Source organism: Protomyctophum parallelum (assembly GCF_964188405.1).
Source record: "Protomyctophum parallelum genome assembly, chromosome: 14".
NCBI lineage: Eukaryota > Metazoa > Chordata > Actinopteri > Myctophiformes > Myctophidae > Protomyctophum > Protomyctophum parallelum.
The window spans coordinates 22,313,601-22,335,076 of NC_139709.1; the positions used below are offsets into that span (position 1 = coordinate 22,313,601).

The 21,476-nt window shown below is 41.9% G+C and overlaps 2 protein-coding genes across 2 annotated transcripts; both read left to right on the forward strand.

Moving 5' to 3' along the window:
* Positions 1 to 766: 766 nt before the first annotated feature.
* Positions 767 to 15,444, forward strand: LOC310871180 (SH3-containing GRB2-like protein 3-interacting protein 1). Its single transcript, XM_083782669.1, has 19 exons — positions 767 to 832; positions 1,092 to 1,103; positions 3,917 to 3,928; positions 4,590 to 4,614; positions 4,859 to 4,922; positions 5,672 to 5,742; positions 5,900 to 5,974; positions 6,075 to 6,143; positions 6,373 to 7,203; positions 8,066 to 8,187; positions 8,569 to 8,713; positions 9,803 to 9,859; positions 11,168 to 11,279; positions 11,492 to 11,647; positions 12,390 to 12,522; positions 13,292 to 13,494; positions 13,995 to 14,059; positions 14,548 to 14,712; positions 15,351 to 15,444. The coding sequence occupies exons 1-19, from the start codon at positions 782 to 784 to the stop codon at positions 15,371 to 15,373; spliced, it is 2,391 nt and encodes a 796-aa protein (XP_083638795.1). The 5' UTR covers positions 767 to 781; the 3' UTR covers positions 15,374 to 15,444.
* A 4,065-nt stretch (positions 15,445 to 19,509) lies between these two features.
* On the forward strand, positions 19,510 to 20,904 carry dynlt5 (dynein light chain Tctex-type family member 5; the record flags this gene model as incomplete). Its single annotated transcript, XM_083782144.1, has 4 exons — positions 19,510 to 19,622; positions 20,066 to 20,157; positions 20,307 to 20,431; positions 20,701 to 20,904. The coding sequence occupies 4 exons, from the start codon at positions 19,510 to 19,512 to the stop codon at positions 20,902 to 20,904; spliced, it is 534 nt and encodes a 177-aa protein (XP_083638270.1).
* Between the last annotated feature and the right edge of the window lie 572 nt (positions 20,905 to 21,476).

The window sequence follows — 21,476 nt, forward strand, 5'->3', positions numbered from 1 at the left end:
TACTTCACTTTGAGAATTACTGGTGTAGACAAAAATAGGCGATTTACAAGCTCAATGCATCACAATGCAACACATTACAACTCAAGCCTTACTCTCATTTTACATGGCCCGCAACAGCCTACTGTACATATAGTACAGTAGTAAACACAGTAAACAAATTAAATCATTATATTGAAGAACTGAAGAGGGATTGCTGGACATTATGTTCTGGTAATAGTAGAAAGACAATAAACAGGAGCATTTGAGATTGCACACTCTTTGAGTTTTGATTCTGCAGTTACCAGGAAACTACAGTAGAAATGCCACACCAGAAGCGTAATGTGATCTGAGAGTGCTCCTCCACCCTGAGCTGGAAGAAGATATGGCAGAGATGAAACGGTGTGTCTAGTTCTGGGACACTAGGTAGAGACAGAACGAAGGTCTCACTTGGGTATATTTCTTGGGTGTGCTAGAGATGAGTTAGATTGGTAAGATGTAGTGTTGTTGTTTGACAGCTCACAAAAGTCATGCCTTGTCCAAAGGCCCCAAGTCAATACATTATTATCATTACCTTATTCCTTGCCTGTGTATGTTTGTCTGGCACACACTTATCGCTTACCTTTCTGAACCTATCATCTCAACACGACGGACATGTGTCCTCCTTGACAAATCTTCACCAGCTTCCAAAGGGAAACAGTTTTTCTCCTCCAGCGACTCTGAGGACGACGAAGACAGCAGGAAAAAGTTTAAAATCAAAATCAAGCCGCTGGTGTCTGATAGTGCCAAATGTGTCGTCCCGAGCATGGACGAGCTAAAGGCCTCGGTAGGAGGCCTGGCTCTGTCTCCCTCTCTGGTGAGTGTTCTCAATCATTCCTCCTCCTGTTGTGTTACAAATAAATAAAACGGGAACGAAAGCAATACTTACACCAATGTATGCTCTCCCTTCAGCTTAAGTATGTTCTTTGTTTTCTTCATTCATTAAATTGATGTATATTGAATCTGTAATTTCTTTGTCATTCTCTAACTTCCTCTCAGACATATCTTTTATCTCTGCCTTTTGCTTCCTTGTTCACATCTTTTCTTTGTTCTTTTCTATGTTGTTCATCTTGTAGAAGCGAAGCCCGGTAAGTCTATCACATTATTTTATACTTCGTACGTCGTACGATTGTGTCGCATGCTCTAAAAAGACCAGATCTACAAGCTCTATGAGTTTATAGAACGTCTATTTTCAGAGTGTGACACTGGATGGAGTATAAATTCACATGTCACTGCATGGATTCACCTGGTAGAATACGTGTTTGCTGGTTTGGCCTTTCAGTGCTAGTTTATACATAAAGAGTATTTAGATGTAGCCCTTTCTCTGCATGTTATGTCTCTCCCCTCCCACAGAACGTATGCTTTTCTGACAAAGACCACCCATTAAAGCTGCAATCCATAACCTTTATGTTTTATCCAGGGTTTGAGCCAGGGTCTTTCTACCACTCATCCAAGAGGCAACCCCAACTTTGCCAGTGGCGAGTGACACATTCTGTACACTATGCAGCTTCAGGCAGGGCTACTCTCAACCTTTTTAGGCCACAACCCCCAAAAATAATCACATTTGAACTGGGGATCCCCCACCCACCCATAAGCACTTGGAATTGTAGGAGAGGCATTACATTTTGTTTGACAATGCCAGCGCTGTGAGCTTGTAGATCTGCTATTTTCACAATATTTGCCTCTGTCTTATATTTTTTGAAAATTTGGCAACTTTTTGAGATATTAAAAAGGTCTTAAAAGTCCTTAAATTGTCATTTGACTGTCATCTGAGGACCCCCCCAAAATCATGGGGTCGCGACTCCCCACCCACAGGTTGAGAACCACTAGGGTCAAAATCTCTCAATGGCGTAATATAGGCAGATTACCTCCAACCACTGCAAACGTGCTACATGTAGTTATGCAAGGGATAATGTATGACGCGGCTGTAGTTGTTGAAAAATAATGACCGACAGGATGTTTAAACACTGAGACGAACATACTGTACATTATCCCGCTTATTACACGGCTACTTTATTAATGAATTGACCTCAAAGTAACAACAAAACGAGTATTTCCTTGCTTACGGTAATGATTTGAAAGTATTCCATATGTGTCTGACCAATGTGACCATGTCTGATCAAATTCCCGGTTACTGCATCATCTAGTTCTCGCTTCAAATGTTTTCAAAAACATTCTAGAGAACAATGTTTAGTTGTAAAATGACATGGCTGTCATGTTGGATACAGCATAAAATCCAATCAGCGCAGCCCGGTGCTCTCAGCTCTGAGGCTTTGATTAGACAGTGGTCTGCTATAGAGCAGAGCGGTCATTATCAAGAAATAACACACCACTGAATTCACCAATCAGAATCAAGCATTCAACCAAGCCGTGTAATAAATTGTATTAACATACTTCTACATACAGATGGATTAAAATAATGTTTTATTAATTGAAAGGAGTTCTGGATTGCAGCTTTAAGCCTAATTTATACTCGCTTGCTGACGAGAACTAATTGTCAAGCTATCAGTTATCTTGAAGGTCAAGTTATCTTGAAGGTCAGTTTCTGTTTATGAGATACCGTCCCCCCCCCCCCCACCCCCCCCACACACACACACACACACACACACACACACACACACACACACACACACACACACACACACACACACACACACACACACACACACACACACACACACACACACACACACACACTACTTTATTTAAACCTCAGTGGCAGAGTGTGTGTATTACATAATGACTAGTAATCATAACACCCACATTAAGCTTATTGATTTTATTTGGACTCCTATATGTCACATAAGCAAACTAGATGTGCACAGCTGCTTCTGCCTGAAATTGGTGACCAATCAAATTCTGTGACTTCAGCTCAACCATTTTCACCTGACTGTAAATTATAATAAAGAAACCTCAAACACAAATCAGATAATGTATATTCATTTGACTCTTGGCGTCACCAATTTCAATAGATCACAGACATCGGTGTAACATCAGGATGTCAGTGAATGTCTGGTACCCACCACTATAGTCTACACTATCTATGGTGGTGGTGTTATGGCTTGGGTTGCATTATGAAGGCTTTGCAGTTAAATGTGGGTGTATTAAGTGATGTTTTTATTAAAAATGTAAAGCTCTATATTCCGATTGTTGCTATAGAATAAAGAATATTTGTTGTGATGGGGAGACCCCAGTTACTGACCAAACACTTAGTATAGTGGAGGAGCTTAGGGAGATATAAGGGTGATTTCGTGCTAATTCGTCTAAAAGTGCCAAATTTTGCACAGATGTAGCCCAGAGCCTGCTCTAATGATTTAGCTAGGGCTAAATGTCATTATGCTTTAAGTAGCATTTGACATGTCAAACTAGGGTTTTTTCACGATGGGTTTTGAAATGGGTTTTGAAATGGGTTTTTCCATTCCAAGCATTATCTTTTCACGATTATTTTTGGTCTAAATTCGGCCATAGCCACTTACCCAAATGTGCCCAATGTGATGCATTTGTGATGCCGTTTTTAGCCCAAGGAGTGTTTTTCGTGCAAAACGGCTCGGGCACCCTAGCTAAATCATTAGAGCGTGCCCTGGGCTACATCTATGCAAAATGTGGTGCTTTTAGACGAATTAGCACAAAATATCCCTATGCTCCTCCACTGCCTCTAGTAGCCATTGGAATGACTGCTATTGGAATATAGAGCTATTTCTTATTTTAACCAAAAGATATGCTGTATAACTTACACCCCCTTTACAGTAAAGAGGTGTGTCGTGTGTGTGAGTGTGTGAGAGTGTGAGAGTGTGAGATTGTGAGAGAGAGTGTGTGAGTGATTTTAGTTTGTGTCTACTTGACTGATTTGTCACTCACTCTCTGACCAGGTCTGTTCTCTCTTCCTTTTTGCTGGTCTCAGAGACGCAGCCCGGTGAGTTTTATGCACCACCTGCTGGCTATTTTCATATCTGCAGCCCAGCACACCCCCAAATGTTGTTTCCCAGTCTATGTCCCTTGTTTGCTTTGATGCGTTGGTGGAAAGTAACTAAGTACATTTACAAAAAACACAGGACCTAAGTACAAATTTGAGGTTGAGTGCTTCTATTTTTCAATACTTTCAACTTTTCAATTTATATTCCAATAGCCTACACCTCAGAGGCAAATATTGTACTTTTTATTCCACTACAATTATTTGAAAACTTTAGTTGCTAGTTACTTTTATTAGTAACTAGCAAAGAGAGTTTTATTATTTATACAAAACCCCTGCTCTATTCGTCAGCTATTCGAACAGAGCTGATCTATAAGATCAAAACGTGTCTCAATGCATGATGCATTGTGAGCTTGAAGATCTGCTCTTTTCCAGAGAGAATTATCACACATCTTTCAAAAATAATCTAATTTTGCACATTTAAGTACATTTTTCTGTAGTACGTTAGGCGGACAGAGTATTTCTACATCATGGAATTGATACTTTTACAAAGATCTGAGTACAACACTGCTTTTAAGTTTTACTATTTACAAAAGGCTATTGAGAGTTTGAGTCAGGCGTGTTGCACACATATTGCCATGCTCATGTTTGGTTTCTGTTTCAGGGACAGATGAAAAGAAACCTTTCTTGTAAGTATATCCCATGATCCAACTTCACTTATTATCACTTTCCATTGTGGTGGCACCCTTCATTATACACAATGCACCAATGTTAGAGACATTTTTTTGTAACTAATTATTTGTGGGAAGCTTGTGCAAAATAATTCCATCCACTCTTTTATACCTGGTGTACACTTGATGCAACAAACTGCATTTGAAGGTTGAATGCAGATGTATTAATTAAGCTGATGATTCTTTTGCTGTTTTGTCACAGGTGAGGAGATCGCTAGACCCCGACGCTCCACCCCCACACCAAGCCCTGTCCCTGAGACGCAAAGGTCAGATTGCATTGACTGCTTAGCCTCATTTATAGCCTATTTTAATTTTATACATACCTTTTCCCAAATAAAAATGAATACATTTTCATCTTATCATCCTGCAAACAAGACTGGGTCCTATAACGGCGTGGCTTCACTGGCTTGTAGATCAGCCATTTTCAAAAAGTTGATTTATATACAGTAGCCGTGGGTTAAAGTGGTTATAAAGATTTTTTATGCTACGTATGTTAACTAATCCCTGGTGGTCCCCGGACCTCAGTTTGATAACTACTGTTGTAGATTGTGATGGAGATGTGTAAATCTTAATTTATGTCACTTGGCTTGCCAACAAGAACTGATCGATGCTTCCTTAGCTTGAAGATCGATTCTTGTTGGGAAGTGACACCGTCACATATTTATAAAGCTTAAAGCTGCAGTCCGTAAGGTTTATGTCCGACCCGAGATCCGAACCCGGGTCTCCCACTCAAGTGCCAAAACATTCTGCTGCTCTGAAAGACAGAAAGTTTGTTTGGACAGGGAAGATGCTACACAGCTTCAAGCAATCCTGTAGTGTATAGGGTAGGCCTACCCTATACTACAGGATCTAAATAGCTCAATAGAAGATTATAGGGAGGAAGACCACCTCCAATCACCACAGATGTGTTTGTTGTATTTAACTATTACTTAAAATGCCATTTTATTCACTAAAAACTAAAAAGATTAGGGATTGCAGCTTTATGGAGTAATTTGGGTTCTCTTATCTCTTGCAGTGACAGATTATACCAGCACGTACCAACTTTCTATGGAGCTCCTCAAGACACCAACTACTCCAGATATGATGGTCTGTCATAATGCTCAGTAATTCATACAGTATATCCACAGTTATAACTTAATTTCGAAGTTGCGATAGACAGTGCTCAATATGTCATTTGACTGGCATGGTTTTATGTTGTACAAAGCAAGTTACAGAGGTGACATTCATTGTTTCTCGGTCACAGTGGTTCCTGCAGACACATGGGCAGATTCAGGACCGCGGCCCGAGTCTCCTTTGACCAGAGGCTTTCCGACAGGAGGTGAGGCATCCTTTATGAGCTTTACGTAACTTTTTAGCTTCATACTGTGTGACTTGCACCTGTTGAGCAATTAACATGTTTGCCAATGTGTTTGTTTTAGCTCCTCCTCCTCTTCCTCCGAAACACATTCAGTCGGCCAGTCATTACAGCTATCCTCCAGACGCTTCCGGTAAATTCAGCTTTTAATCACACCAGACCTGTCATGTAATGAAACATAGGGATGTGACGATATATTGGTCGTATATCAGTTTCAGCCAATATTCATATAGCCGGTGTTCATGTTGTTGTGTTACATGAATTTTATGATTGCTAAATGTTGGGGTATTGGTTAACTGCAGGCCTAACCAAGCCGAATAAGATTGGGATGCAATTAAACTCATTTGATTTTCCCCACACAGATGATCTACCCAACGGAAGACTCGGCCGAAGTTCTGCCCCCATCTACCTGAACGTCCACTCGCCCTCCTACCGACGCTCCCCCGGTCCCGACCTGGACGACGTGTTTGGCCCTGGGGACAGCTCGCGGCCCACCGAGGAGGTGTCCCCCAGATGGGTCACCTTTGAGAGGCCGCCTCCGCCGGATGAGCCTGCACCTCCCCCGCCTCCCGAGTCCCCGCCCCCGGACACACCGTCGTCCACTCCCTCCAGCCCTTGCGTCTCTCCCGTTTCTGCCGGCCCGCCTCCAGATGAGCCGCCACCCTCCCCTCCGCCGTTCTCCTCTCCGCCGTTCTCCCCTCCGCCGTTCTCCTCTCCGCCGTTCTCCCCTGGATCCCCGCCCCCTTTCTCCCCGCCCCCTTTCTCCCCACCGGACTCGCCGCCGTCCATCGTCCTGGGGCCTCCTCCGGACGAGCCGGCACCGCCGCTACCCCCCGATTTCTCCCCCGTCTCCATCTCGCCGCCACTCCACCTCGACGATGAGGCGTTTGACGAGGAGGTACTGCGTTTCGCGAGTGCCGCGAGTGCCGCGTTTCACGAGTGCCGCTCGTCCCCGGCCCCCTCCAGCCCCCCACCCCCCCTCCCGGTGGATCGCAGGTCGCCGCGGACGGGCGTCCCGTCCCATTTGGTCCTCGGGCCCACTGGGAAGAGAACTCCAGAGGGGGTGTACCTAAGGGATGAGCTCCCAGACTGTGTGGGTTTGCCCAGAGAGCTGACCTCCAGCTTCAGGGGAACGCCACCTCCTCTCCCCTACAGGTCCATCATGTCTTCCCCAGGACCGTACTCATGCAGCAGTGAGTACTGATACAACTTCATACACCATAGGAGCTGTGTCTACAGAAAGCTTTTAATGAGTCGACAAGCTCTTTGGATATCATGGAGCATTTATATTCAACCGTTGCTGTGCTCAAAGATGTTATCATCTTTAGCACTATTTATTATCATTTTTAGCACAAATAGCCTAGCTGAAACAACGGTAAACATGCATGGGCTTCTCATGGTTGTGGTAATGATGCAATGTCAGGTTGTAGTTGTCAGTGGCACAGTCGGTTGGATCAAACGTGACATTGAGGAGCAGCACTCGTCCAAACTTTAACTATTTTCTGCTTTTAAGTGCTCTGCCCGCCTTTACCATAGATGCATGGCAGCTAAAACAATGCTGTCTGTGGAGACCCTGGACAGTTACTCTCTGCTGCCATACTCATGCAGCATAGAGTACTGATACTACTTCATACACCATGGTTGTGCAGCACTTTAATCTGGGAGCACATTTTGCTCCCAGATTGAATTATTTGGAAAATAAAACTATCTTGGCCAGGCGCTCTGGGTTGCGTGGGTTGGTCTCTGTCACTGCACTAGCGAATCCTACAGGTTGGTCAGGGCACCTGTTGAACAGGAAATGGACAATAGACAATGCTAGTTAAGGACTGTATGTCCAAAATGATGCATTCAATGTAGTCACAAGTGGTTATTAATACTATTCATTGGTTAAATACCGGTATGTATTAAACCCAGATATGTGATGCAATGCGTAAGGCTAGTTTTTACTCGGTTGTATGACACCCTTTTGCCACGTCGCTTGAAGAATTTGACATATTCTCAGCTGAAAATTAACTATGAAAAGGACTTGTTAAAGACGTATGTGATTGTCAACAGGTCCCTCTTCTCCTGCTCGCTCTGCCACGCCTCAGTCAGGAGGGAGCCCCGCCCCCCCGCCTCCTCCCCCAAGACCTTCCTCGCGACCAAAACTACCACCAGGGAAACCAATATCTGACCTGGTATGTATTCCCATGCGCTCTCTCTCTATACCGTACCACTTTAGAACAGTAGTTCGCAAACATAACAGATATAAAAGCTCTTGTGTAAATCTGCTTTTTATTTAATTTTTCTACATTATTGTGTTGTTTTTTTTGTGAAAAATGTAGAATAATTTAGATTTTTTTTAACACAAATGTTCTCTTCTGGGTGTCCCTGACACAAAACCATTTTCAGTTAGGGGGGTCCGTGGCCAAATACATATCATTTTGAGGGTTGCAATGTTGACACTTGACACGAAGACGCTTGAGAAAGAAAAGAAAATCTTCCAAACTTAAAATTATTTTTCTTATTACTGATATGGGCTAGGTCTAATTATTTTTATGTTATTATATTTTTTCCAGGCTCGGCCGTTCAGTCCGCCGGTGTCAGGCAGCCCCCCGCCCTTCGCCCCCTTGGCCCGGGCAGAGAGCTCCTCCTCCATCTCCTCCGTCACCTCGCACAGCGCTGCCTCCACGCCCACCTTAGGACTCGCCGTCTCCAACACAGGTGGACAATCATGCTGCTACGAGTCCCCTAAACCGGTGGTTCTCAACCTGTGGGTCGGGGGTTTCTTTTGGGGGGGGGGGGGGGGGGTCCCCATGTGACAGTGAGGTGATAATTTAAGGACTTTTAGTTCACCCCAAAAATAAGCCTTGAATTGATGGAGATTGTTTTGTTTTTGTCATATTCCCAAGCAAATAATTTGATGACGTTTTTGGCTGGGGACCCCCGGAAATGCTTTGGCCATGTCTCGCCATCCCGCCCCCCCCCCCATATATATATATATATAATTATTTTGACCCCCCAAAATAATTTGGTGACCCCCGGGGGGGTCGCGACCCACGGGTTGAGAACCCCTGCGGTAGGAGACTCAAATTCTGGACGGGAACCCCTTTTGGTGTTTTAACCCTTCTGGACGGGAACCCTTCTGTACAGTATTAAAAACATATATATATATGCTGCTATATAAATATTTGAAGTTTTTCAAACAACTTAGGGCAGGATTTAGAAGGCGTTTTTAGAATCGGCCTCAGTCCAAAATGGAATAATATAAGAAAGAAGTAAAAATGATTTGAAAATAGAAGATCTTTATAAGCTCACATCTGTGAAACGGAGTCAAACAAAATGGTATGCCTCCTACATTCCAAGTGCTTGTCAAGGTGGAGGGTCCCCAGTTCAAATGTGATTATTTTGGGAGGGGGTGGGGGGGAGAACTACTGTTGAGAACTACATGCCCTAACCGGAAGTACCGGAGTTATCACCCAGGACAGTTACATTGATGCTTTTATGTGTCAGCTTCTGCTGCACATATAACATTGATGATTTTATACATTTTGGAAACATTTTGAAATATTTCACCTAGAATGACATGCCCAGAGTAGGGACACAAGGTTGAATGAGCTTAAATGACCACCCAGGATGTTCCATATCCATGCCTGCCCTGTTGTCCCCCCATCCCTATGTGTGTGTCCAACTGTCCATCCATACTGTGATGCGTCTTCTTCTCCGTGTCTCTCATTCTCGTGTGTTTCTCTTCTCCTCCTGTCTCCTCCTTTCATTCTTCACTCCTCCTTCATTCTCCTCATAACCCTTCAGAGGGCCCACAGCCCCTGGTGTGGTTTGATCATGGCAGGTTTTATTTAGCCTTCGAAGGTGAGTCAAGGCCAGCTGCCACTTCTTCCCTAGTAAACAACAGTGCATGGGCTGCCCTGTATGCTATACACTCCACTCCAGTTAAAGGGGGTTAACTTTACTGTATTTGTTGACGGGACACTGCTTGATGGAACAATACATACATTGGATTTAGCAAAAGATGCTCACAAAAAAATAAAACAAATAAAAACAAATAGAGTACATTAGAGTAGAGTACATTACACAATGAAATCCTCTCTCTCGAAAACAAAGCATGAATACTAAAACACTTTTGGTTTTGTTTGTACGTTTTTTTTTTGGTTAAAAGGCTAAAGCCAAAGATACCGGGGTTGTGGCTCTTTCAGAGTGGGAACTCTGGGGGGAGGGAGGGGGGAAAAAAGTTCTAAAAATGTTGTATGTTATGTGACTTGAAAAATTAATAAAGAAACTTTGATTTAAAAAAAAAGGCTAAAGCCAGGGTGTCACAGGAGAAAGAATCCCCAATAGATAATGTATCAGCTACAATGTTATAGTGTTCCTGTTCCAATGAACAAACACGCTGACAGCAATGATTGCTGTCAGAAAATAGAGCTATTAAACACGTAAATCACTTACCCCCTTTAAAGTGACACTTTAGCACTATAGTGTTTCAGTGTAGTCCTGTCTAGTGTGGTACTGTGGATGCAGAGATCCATTCAGTGTGTGTTCCATCCCATCCACTGTGCAAGTTGTTTCTCTATGTTGCATTCTAGTTATTTACTTGTAACTTGTAACCACACACAAGTACCTAACCCCAAACCCCTCCTATGCACAGCTTTGTGTTGTGTGTGTGATTGTACCACGGAATGTGATTATTTGATTGGCCGAGCACGGAATGTGATGATGTATGATAATAAGAGCACCCCTCACTTCACATGAGTGTGATTCTTTTATTCAAATGTGTTTCCTGCCCTTTTCAATTCCTGGCTCCCTATTAGCACCTGTGGCTGTTTGGAGTACCCATCATGTTTATTCTTAGAAATATTGAGTTTAGCTTCTATTTGGTTGCGTTGGCTACCTCCGACTCTGTTTGTAAAGCCTGATCATTTAACTCTGTGCTTAAAAGACCACAGAGCATTTTTGACGTGTGTGTGTGTGTGTGTGTGTGTGTGTGTGTGTGTGTGAGTGTGTGAGAGAGGGTGTGTGTGTGTGTGTGTGTGTGTGTGTGTGTGTGTGTGTGTGTGTGTGTGTGTGTGTGTGTGTGTGTGTGTGTGTGTGTGTGTGTGTGTGTGTGTGTGTGCGTGTGCGTGTGCGTGTGTGTGCGTGCGTGCGTGCGTGCGCGTGCCTTAGGATGTTCCAGGGGCCCCAGCCCACTCACCATGGGACCTCAGGACACTCTGCCAGTGGCTGCTGCCTTCACTGAGACCATCAACGCATATTTCAAAGGAGCCGATCCCAGCAAGTAAAGTGGATATATTTGAACCATTATAAGATAGTGAAAATAACAGATCTACAAGCTCACAATGCTTCACAATGGGACATGTTGTGAGCTTGTAGATCACCTACTTTCGCAGCTTTTTGCAATTATACATTTAAATTATTTTGACTGCGCAAGGGGTTCTGGGTGCTACCGTTTTCATTAAACTTATGCTGCGTTTCTCCTTTTCCTCCCAGGTGTGTGGTGAAGATTACGGGGGAGATGGTGCTATCCTTCCCTGCGGGCATAACCAGGCACTTTGCCAGTCACCCCACACAACCCATCCTCACGTTCTGCATCAGCAACTACAGCCAACTGGAGCAGGTCCTCCCAAACCCCCAACTGCTGTGCTGGTAGGAATAGCACGCACACACGCATGCACACACGTGCGCAACTGCGCACACACACACACACACAAACACACACGCACACGCAAACGCACACACACACACACACACACACACACACACACACACACACTGCTGAAACTTTATTATTATATGATTTTTTTCACTTACCGGTATACCCTTGCGTCCCTGTTTTGTGCATGTCATTTTACTATCAGTGAATATTTAGATATATACCTGTATATAATTTCGAAATGTCAGAAAATCTAGGAGCAGATCTACAACCTCACAGCAAACCATCAATGAATGATTAAGCTCTACAGGCTCACTTGAAACTCTTTTCCACCGGGTTGAACCGTTTGAACCGGTTCCGTTCTTTTTTCCCGCCTGATTTTGAACCAAATTAATTATTATCAGATCCATAAACATTGGTTCAGAACTGTAACCAAAATAATTATACTTTATAGTCTTTCCCTGAAGTGGGAACCAAAGTTGGCGTGTCACTATTCAGGTTGGTTGGAAGATGCAGATGTGATATAAACAATCATAAAAAATAAAGAACGTTTAGAAGAAAGTTATTTTGGTGTAAAAGGGGTCTCTGTGTGAGATTGTAGATTGTCTATTAGTCTTAGTATATAGTTAACAGTTTGTGTATACACTATACAGCCCATGTACAGTATGGATTTTTTAATGTTCATTCACATGAAATTCAAGCATTCAGCTCTCACACCCTGTGCACACACCCTAGCGATCTGACAACGGAAAATGTCGACACTAAGGAATTCTGGGTGAATATGCCGAACCTGATGAGCCATCTGAGGAGTGTGGCCGAGCAGAAGCCCCAGGCCACCTACTACAATGTTGATATGATTAAATATCAGGTGAACTGCAATATCCATCCATATATCTGTGTTGTCTCAGGCTATGTGAGTCCATTTTTACACTCCGAGAATAGGGCTTTGCTGTGCATTTAGATATCCCTTAGAATTAATCACTTTAACAGTGGTTTTCAACACTTCAAGGTCCAGTATTTATTCAGCATTTGAGCTACGGACTGCCATTTGATGAGATTTTGCCTCTCAGACCCAAGACTAAAGAATATTTTGTTGTAGTTGGATAAGATGGACAGTTCCATGCTGTATTGATGTTGCCATAGGAGAGATAACAGGCAAACGTTGATCAAAATAACAATTCTTCTACATTCTCTAATATTATGTAGACATCTTGTAAATTAAGTAATGCAGATGTTTAACAATAATCTAACTCTTGAGAGCTAAACAAAAAACCAAACACACCCACAAGGGTCCATTTGGTTTCATTTTACGTTGTCAAGAGTTAAAGATCTATCAGGGTCCATTTGGTTACCAACGCTCCATCATTTAGCTGAGGACCACCTGGAACCCCATCAAGGACCACTGGTGGTTGAAACCCACTCGTTTTATAATCAGACCATTATAATCAGAAATAAATCAAACGTGTGTAAAACCACACTAATGAATACATTCTAGTTGTAATGTATTTGCATTGTAAAATTACAGTAATGAATACATCATATTTTCAGCTAGTTTAAGTATTTCCATGCAAAACCATAGTAATGACTACATTGTATTTGTGTGAGTCCTAAGCATGTGTACCGTACTTCCTCCTCAGGTGTCAGCAGAGGGCATCCAGTCCACTCCTCTGAACCTGGCAGTGAGCTGGCGAGGTGACGATACGTGCACAGATCTTAGGATAGACTACAAATACAACACAGAGGCCATGGCCTCCCCCGCACCTCTACACAACATCCACTTCCTGGTCCCTGTAGATGGGGGCGTGTCCAAACTACAAGCCATGATCCCTCCCGCCACCTGGTAAGAAGAATGCCTTCATTAATCTGGAATTGAACCAAATCGCAGTTTGTTCGCAACAGTCTCTAAGGCATTGCATTTGACTAATACAATAGCCATAAAATGTCAAAAATGTCATGGAAAACTACAATATATAAACAGTATTCTGGTGCTGTGCAGAATCTCAGGCCGACAAATCAACTTGCATGTTAGTGAAAGAATATTGGTTGATCCAAAATATATTTTTTTGGTCTTATGCAGCTCTACTCAAAATGTTTTATCCTAATTTCCAATAACTAAATGGGGGAGCTTCCATAGCGGAGTGGGTACAGAATAATTGTAATCAGAATGTCACTGGTTTGACACTATGCGTCCCTGAGCAAGGCACTTAACCCCTAACAGCTCTCCACCGAGTGCTCATCTGAGCAAGCCATCTGCTGGGTGAATGTAGAAAATTAGTTTCCCCTCCTCCCAGGATGATGCAATAAAAGTGTCTTGGTGTAATATGTTCTTTTCTCATGAAGGAACCCTGAACAGCAGACAATGTTGTGGAAGATACAGAGCCTGTCTCAGAGGTCTGACAATGGAGGTAGGCCTACATCTCTAATTTTTAAATAATACGTGTCCCTCCCTTATTTTGGTCGAGACACCTTAATGTCTCATTATGCATACTGTACATCAGCTCTTTCTACTGTCTTGTCTGTTCTCATAATCCGTTAAACTGGGAAGATGATAAATGACTAAGAAAAATACTACTCTGTCGCTAGACTTGTTATACAACATGGTCCCCAGCAGTGCTCCCATTCCCAAACACTGGGTCCGGGACCCACACCCATTTTTATGGGTCACAAGTAAATATCTATATTATTTTTGTTTACTACAAAACATTTTCATCTCTCTTTTGGGTCTTGAGCTAAAAGATTTGGGAACCAGATCTCAATTTATAACATTCTGAGCTGTGTCTGTGTGACATTTACTCTATATCCTGCTGCATCAACTGGCTGTTTATGGTTGATTGAACTGTGGTGGTTGTTCTGTTCAGCTCAGCACTGTGCTCATGTGTTCTGCCTCCTGCAGGGGTAGGGGCTCTGCTGGGCCGCTTCCAGTTGACAGAGGGTCCCAGTAGGCCTTCCCAGTTGGCCGTTCAGTTCACCAGTGAGGGGACCACTCTGTCAGGCTGTGACATCCAGCTGGTGGGCACTGGCTACAGGCTGTCACTGGTGAAGAAAAGATTCACTGCAGGTGAGTTTGAGTAGGATTGATGTCTGACCGCCACAGTATTTCACCTCATACAAGAGGTTCTCCAATTTTTATTTCATTCGAAGGACCCCCCCCCAGTTTGGTATGCATTAGGCCATGGACACCCATTTCTTTGAGTGCACAAATGTACACAAAGGTGTCCATTTGGTTCCATATGTACAGTACAGAACTTTAAGGGTCCATTTTAGCCTGACACTCTGCCTTTCATTTCGTTTCACTTCAGTATTCTGAATCGCCAGAACATTATTATTTTTTTCAATCGGCGTGGCTAGCGATGCAGGGGCTGGAGCCAGGCTAGGTCCATTTGGTTCCTAGCTGTAAATAATTTATTTGGGGACCCCCTGGAGCCCAGGGAAACCCCAGACCCTACTTTGAGAACCTCCTTATACCCTATGCATCGAGGCTCAGAGCTATACTCATGATTTAATAATAAAAGGAGCAATGTCATAAAAATCATTGTAATGTTATAGTGGTAACTGACAATATACACATTTAGCGTATATCAATAACTGCCGAAAACACATCAATTCATGTGTTAGGGTTGAGGTTTATGTGTTGCCGTCTATTACTTCCTAAGCAGATTACTGTCTTTATCTCTTGTTTGTGATTCACCCCTATAGGTAAATATTTGGCTGACAATTAGTGACCAACGCTGTTATGAACCAAATGAAGGAAACCAGGAGAATCATTGGCGTTTGACTGTCTGAAGAGAAGACTATGGACCCATCCCGTGTCTGAAGAGAAGACTATGGACCCATCCCGTGTCTACCAGTGCTGAAGACTGTAGGCACTTTTCCACTGCATGGTACCGGCTCAACTTGACCCGTTTACTTTTCCACTACAAATAGGAGCCCATCAATGCAGCTGCTTGTGTGTAACTCTAATGCCAATGATGTCTGGAAACTATCTCTGTTTCATCTGTACAGTCCAACAAAGTCTGTTTCTGGTAACATTAGGTCAGAAGAAGTTGCTCAATATTGATTCATTTCACATTTACAACGACTAGTTTAAAGTCAGTTACACTTATAAGTATTCTGTTAACAGTACTCAGGGGGGGGGAAGAGTCCCTTGTGATGTAATGACAGTAGTAATGATTCTCTCTGACCAATCAGTAGTAGTATTCAGTATTTTCTCACCTTTTGGTATCACCTGATCACGCTTGGAAAGGTGATAAAAACATACCAGGTACCAGATTCTAGGTGATACTTTTAACAAAATAGGCAAGTCGAGCCGGTACATTGCGTGGAAAAGGCCATATGTGGACCGTTCCTGTTTCTAGAGCTGACTACTCATTGACATACACCTGCATAACTTTAACTTAAGTAGCAAGGGTTTTTATGCTGGAAGAGGTGAGGTCAGGATGTGAACTCATACCATTCAAACATGCACATGCACAAGCACAAGCACACGCACACACACACACACACACACACACACACACACACACACACACACACACACACACACACACACACACACACACACCAGGGTATTGTTTGCCTTGATGACATGTGACATAAGTTACACTGCCACCCCAAGTATACTTTTCTGTGGCATAGATCTAATCTTTTATTGCTCCCCGAGTAGGAAGTTAAATCATTTTTCTGCTCAGACAGCAATGGAATATTCAGGACCCATGTAAACACACTTCAATAGATAGTAGTACAGTACTATGAAAATTCATCCTGACTTAACAAACTCGTCTCAGATTAGCACTCTTCCACTAAATAACTTGCATGTCACATGTGTTTAAAAGCAGTCAACTTTATGGGACAGGGCAAATAGAGCCAAAGTGAAAGAGTTGCCTTTGACTATTGTTTGATAATATGGCCGTTGAGCCTGAACTTTGTCAGAGGTCATTGTCAGGATTAGCATTATGGACATAGCAGAGTAAGGAAAATTCAATGTCTATCAAGCACTATTACACGTCCCTCTCGTTTATGTTCTTGTTTTTTTCCACCATGTGGAGTAAATAGGTGTTTTATCATTTTCTAATAGCAATATTTAAAAACTAAGTGTAAAAATTGTACATACAAATATGTTTCAAATATCTCTTTGGACTTGTCTGTGATTGTCTGTTAATTTATTGATGCTAACTCCCATAATGCATTAGGTTTTAAAATCATTCAAATCTCAGTTCATCCCGTTTATTATTTCAGTGTGGATTTCTCAACCAAAAAAAAAAGAAAGAAAATCTAACCATATGTGGTAAATAACAACATAATGATACCGCATGAAATCTCCATTAGTCTCATTTTTCCCAGTACAATGCAAATGTTATCATTTGGAAATGTTCATGCATTATTGCATTCAGACCTTCACTTTTATGTTGACTCACTGTTGTGCTGTTGTCGCACCTTCACTGGTGAAATCATCGTCCATAACTTTGGCATGCATTCATTTGTTTTGCAACTCTGTAATACTGTATATGAGGCAGTTTGACAGCCTGTGTTTGAAATCCACACATCCCACCTCACCTTGGAGTCACTCCATCCCATGGAGGCATCAGTTAGGCTTTGTTCAGACCGCAGGCAAATCACACTCGTTTCTCAAATCTGATCTTTAGTACTGACTGTCCACACATTTGCAAGTGATCAGATCATATTTGCAGGTGATCAGATTAGATTTGTGTATTCAGACATTGTCGAGCTATCTGCATTAGTTGCTGTGGTAATGATGTTACAACATGGCCGGCCAAATATAAGCAGATATACAGTACAAGCTCACACAGCTTTAGAAATCAGATTTGAATTCCGTTTCAAACCACCTGGGAATCTGATTAGCATAAATCTGTTTTCATACGGTTTTTCACTGTTCAGACTTGATAAAACCAATCTGATTCCAATCTGTATGGCCAACAATTGGATTTGGGCTGCCAGTCTGAAGATAGCCTTATGTCAACCATTATCACTTTTGTGTGATATCATATCAGTAATACTTGATATGTGTGAGCATTGCATTTTATACAATGCACTATATATAAATATAGTGTTGACTTGACTCACTGTTGGTCCTGGTTGCAACATTTTATTTTAAAAGCCTTACTGAGTTTGAAATAAAATAATTTAAGAAAAATACAAAACGGTTCTTCAGTCAAGTAGAAGCTGTAGCTCAAAGTGTTTCTGTTGATGATGCTTATGGGTTTGTTTGTTTTATTTATTTTGCCTTATGTGTTGTTTGCATATTTCAAGCAATATTAGATACTTTGTGTACGTTTATTTTTTCTATAAAAATAACTTCTGTATTCTATTCACTGCATAAAGGACACAGAATATGCAAACATTTCATGTAAATTTCCCATCCAAAGATTTTGAGAGTAAATATATAAAAAAGTCAATATAATGTAATTCCTGTTTTACTTGGTAATAAAGAAGGAGAAATATTGGACATGCAATTCTCTTTTTTTATGAAGATTTACAGATTATAGGATAAAACTGATTGATTGAGTGATTGGTTGATTTAATTTTATGAATTAAGGGGGGGGGGGGGGGGGTTGTTTTATGTTTTTAACAGAAAATACATTTTCACCAATTAAGTGAAATTGCGGAAGTGAAGGCTACACTATAAAATTTAACCATGGGTGAAAATGTAACTTTTCTTTAAACTAAAACAATGAAAATCAATAAAATTGCCCCTGATGTTAGAAAAACAGGACAGATAGTAATAATCATCCAGAATATAAAAACACATTAATAGCCTAGTAAGCCTACTGGTTTATGCATCTCTGGATTCCAGCCAAGCTAAATGGATCTCAAGTTTGATGCCTGAGTTGAGAGATTATGACTATGAGACACGAAAATGGCACATCTGGTGCCGATATACTAGGGACCTTTTCGATAGAGTGTGGTCGAAGCTATACTCTAGGCCGGGTCGAAGTTGTGTCTAGATCCCATAGTCTGGAGAGAGACAGAGTCAATCGTTGTCAGGGCAACTGCCGGCGTGAGGAAGTGATCAAGGCCGGCCACAGCAGAGCGTCAACGATTGCTAGACAACGCAAACAGCAGTAATGCTTTTATCCTTCCCAGCTATAGGAATCTAAATTAACGCTGGCCTAATAAACTCCTCCCTATAAAGTGACGTAGCTTCTGTTGTTGCTAGGACTACACAATGCTCTGAATGGCTACAAAATAGCTTATCTCTCGATCGTTTCATTCATGAGATCCTGAAATCGGTAAGAAGATCGTCTAACTTTGTATATTATTATTATGAAGGAATCTAATTGTAACAATCTAACTTTAGAAGCCCAGCACAACCAAAATAAGTATTTATTCCTTTTGGTTTATTTAAATGTGCATTCAGTAACATTGATCAGGACTTTGTTATTATAGAATATGCTTTATGCAGTATATTTGCTAATAATGATAGCCTATAATGATGCTTGTTGTTTAAACTTGAAATAGGGCTTTAAAGTTGAAAACAGTTTCTCAACGTTGGGTCAGGGGACCATGGGGTCCAAATGAAACCTTATGGGTCTGCATATATCCTAACTATATCCTGTACAAATAAATGTAGGCTACATTTTTTATACACTGTCAGAGTTAAATTAAAACTGAGGATTCTGCTATTTGGTATGGGGTCCTATAGAAGCCTGGCTCCAGCCCCTGATCACTAACCATGCCCATTAAAAAATGCTATAATGAAGTGAAACACATTATGTGGCCTAATGTAGCCTATATCAAACTGGGGGTCCTTGAAATAAAAAGCGGTTGAGAATCACTGGTTTAAAGTGATCTGTCATCCTGTGGCTGTGACATCAGGAGTGAGCCAGGCAATCCAATCATGTCTGATTTGAGTAAGGAGAAAGCTCGTCTTCTTCAGAAGAAGAGAGGCAGTGTCTCTTCCCTCGGAAGCCATGAAGTCAGAGCTAAGGAAACTGTGGCCAAGACAAAGGAGTGAGTACAAAATCCACTCTTTTAAACGTATAGCCTATAGGCTTATTTTAACTTTCCCAAAGAGTTTGATCGGTAGATGGAACATATGCTATTTAGAACCTTCAACCTAACCAACCCCATCATAAATCTCTATAGGTATTACTCCATTGTTAAACATTGTCAACACATATTACACAGTAAATACAGTTCACACTAATTTTATACTTTTTTTAACCCTGACCTCCCAGTCTCAGGGTATACTACTCTAACCACAAGGCCACTGAGCTGGCATGTGCACTGTAGCAAATACCACCACCACAACAACAACAACAACAACTAGACACATTATAATTTCTACCAACCAGACTGATAGTTAGCTACACCCTGGAGTCTGGACCAAACAACCTGCTAGTAATATGCTGATTATGATGAGGTAACTAATGTATTACTCCTCTGCTTTTCAGCTCTATAAGCACTGTTTCTTACATTGATGAGCCGGGTCACCATGATGATAACACTCGGCCTGCCGTGCAAATGGAGAACACCTACCACATGGGTAAGCATCCTCGCCTGTAGGTAGGGTCAGAGAGGCTTATGGTCTGTATCAGTCGAGAATGCGTGTCATCTGTATGAAAAACACCAAGATGACATTAACAATCATTGCAATTACACAGTAAATAGGACTGTCTTTCTCATTTTGAAAAGGACCCTCTAAACGTTTCCCTGTCCTTCTGGTCAATGACATACTGAAGGATGTGCTCACCAGCTACTTACAAGAGGAGAAGTATGAAGCAGAGTTGTGTCGCCAGATGACAAAGACAATATCTGAGGTAAAACAGAAAGGAATGGGTTTTTCAAAAGCGATTAAGTGATAATAATATATAGCTTATCTCCTATGAGTCCTTGTTGAAGGAATATCTAAATTCCACAATGCACATGTACAGGTGATCTCGCACTTGTCATTCGCTCTGGATAAGAGCATCTGCTGAATGCCTAAAGTAAATTGTAAATTGTAATCGTCTTAAATGTAATTTGTGGAAGCATGCAGTGACCCTGTCAAACAAGCTGTAATGAAATCTGTTTCTTTCAATTCCACAAGGTGATAAAAGCCCGTGTAAAGGACCTAATGATTCCTCGCTACAAGATAATTGTTCTGATTAACATCGGCCAGCTCTGCAATCAGAACATGCGCTTTGGAAGTCGCTGCCTGTGGGACGCGTCCAACGACACTTTTACCTCACACACCTTCAAGAACAGCTCCCTCTTTGCTGTGGCAAACGTCTATGCTGTTTATTTTGAGTGATTAGATCAGTGGAATGATCACCGGGACCGGGGCTTGAGGCCCTGTCTGTAGTGATGACAACTGCCAGGAACTGCGTTACTCTAGTCTCATATCCGCATTATGAAAATAATCTGTAAGCATGTAGCCATGAGGAGGATCTATTTATGCATGGTTGGAGTTTGTGATTTAATATATTCTGCCAGGCCTGTCATAGTGCCACCAGGAGGGCGATTTTTGAAAAACATTTTTTTTAATATCCTACAGATTTTGGAGTACATCACGTAAATCAGTAGGCTACATATATTAACTCTATATTCATGTGATCAAGACGGATCTGTCAGATTTTTCATATTCCATCCTGATTGGCTTCTAAAGTTTGCAGGAGTGGCACATTTTGAACAAATTGCCTCAAATCATGAATGTATAAGTACGTATTATCTGATTGCATAAGTCAGATATTTCAGATCCTATTCCAATTGGCTAAGACTGCCTTCCTGGCGGAGACCTCTGCTCCGAGGAGAATACTTTTCTAGTCTTGCATATCAAGTTAGTTGGTGATCTCAATTAAAGAGCAAACAAGCATGATACCATGA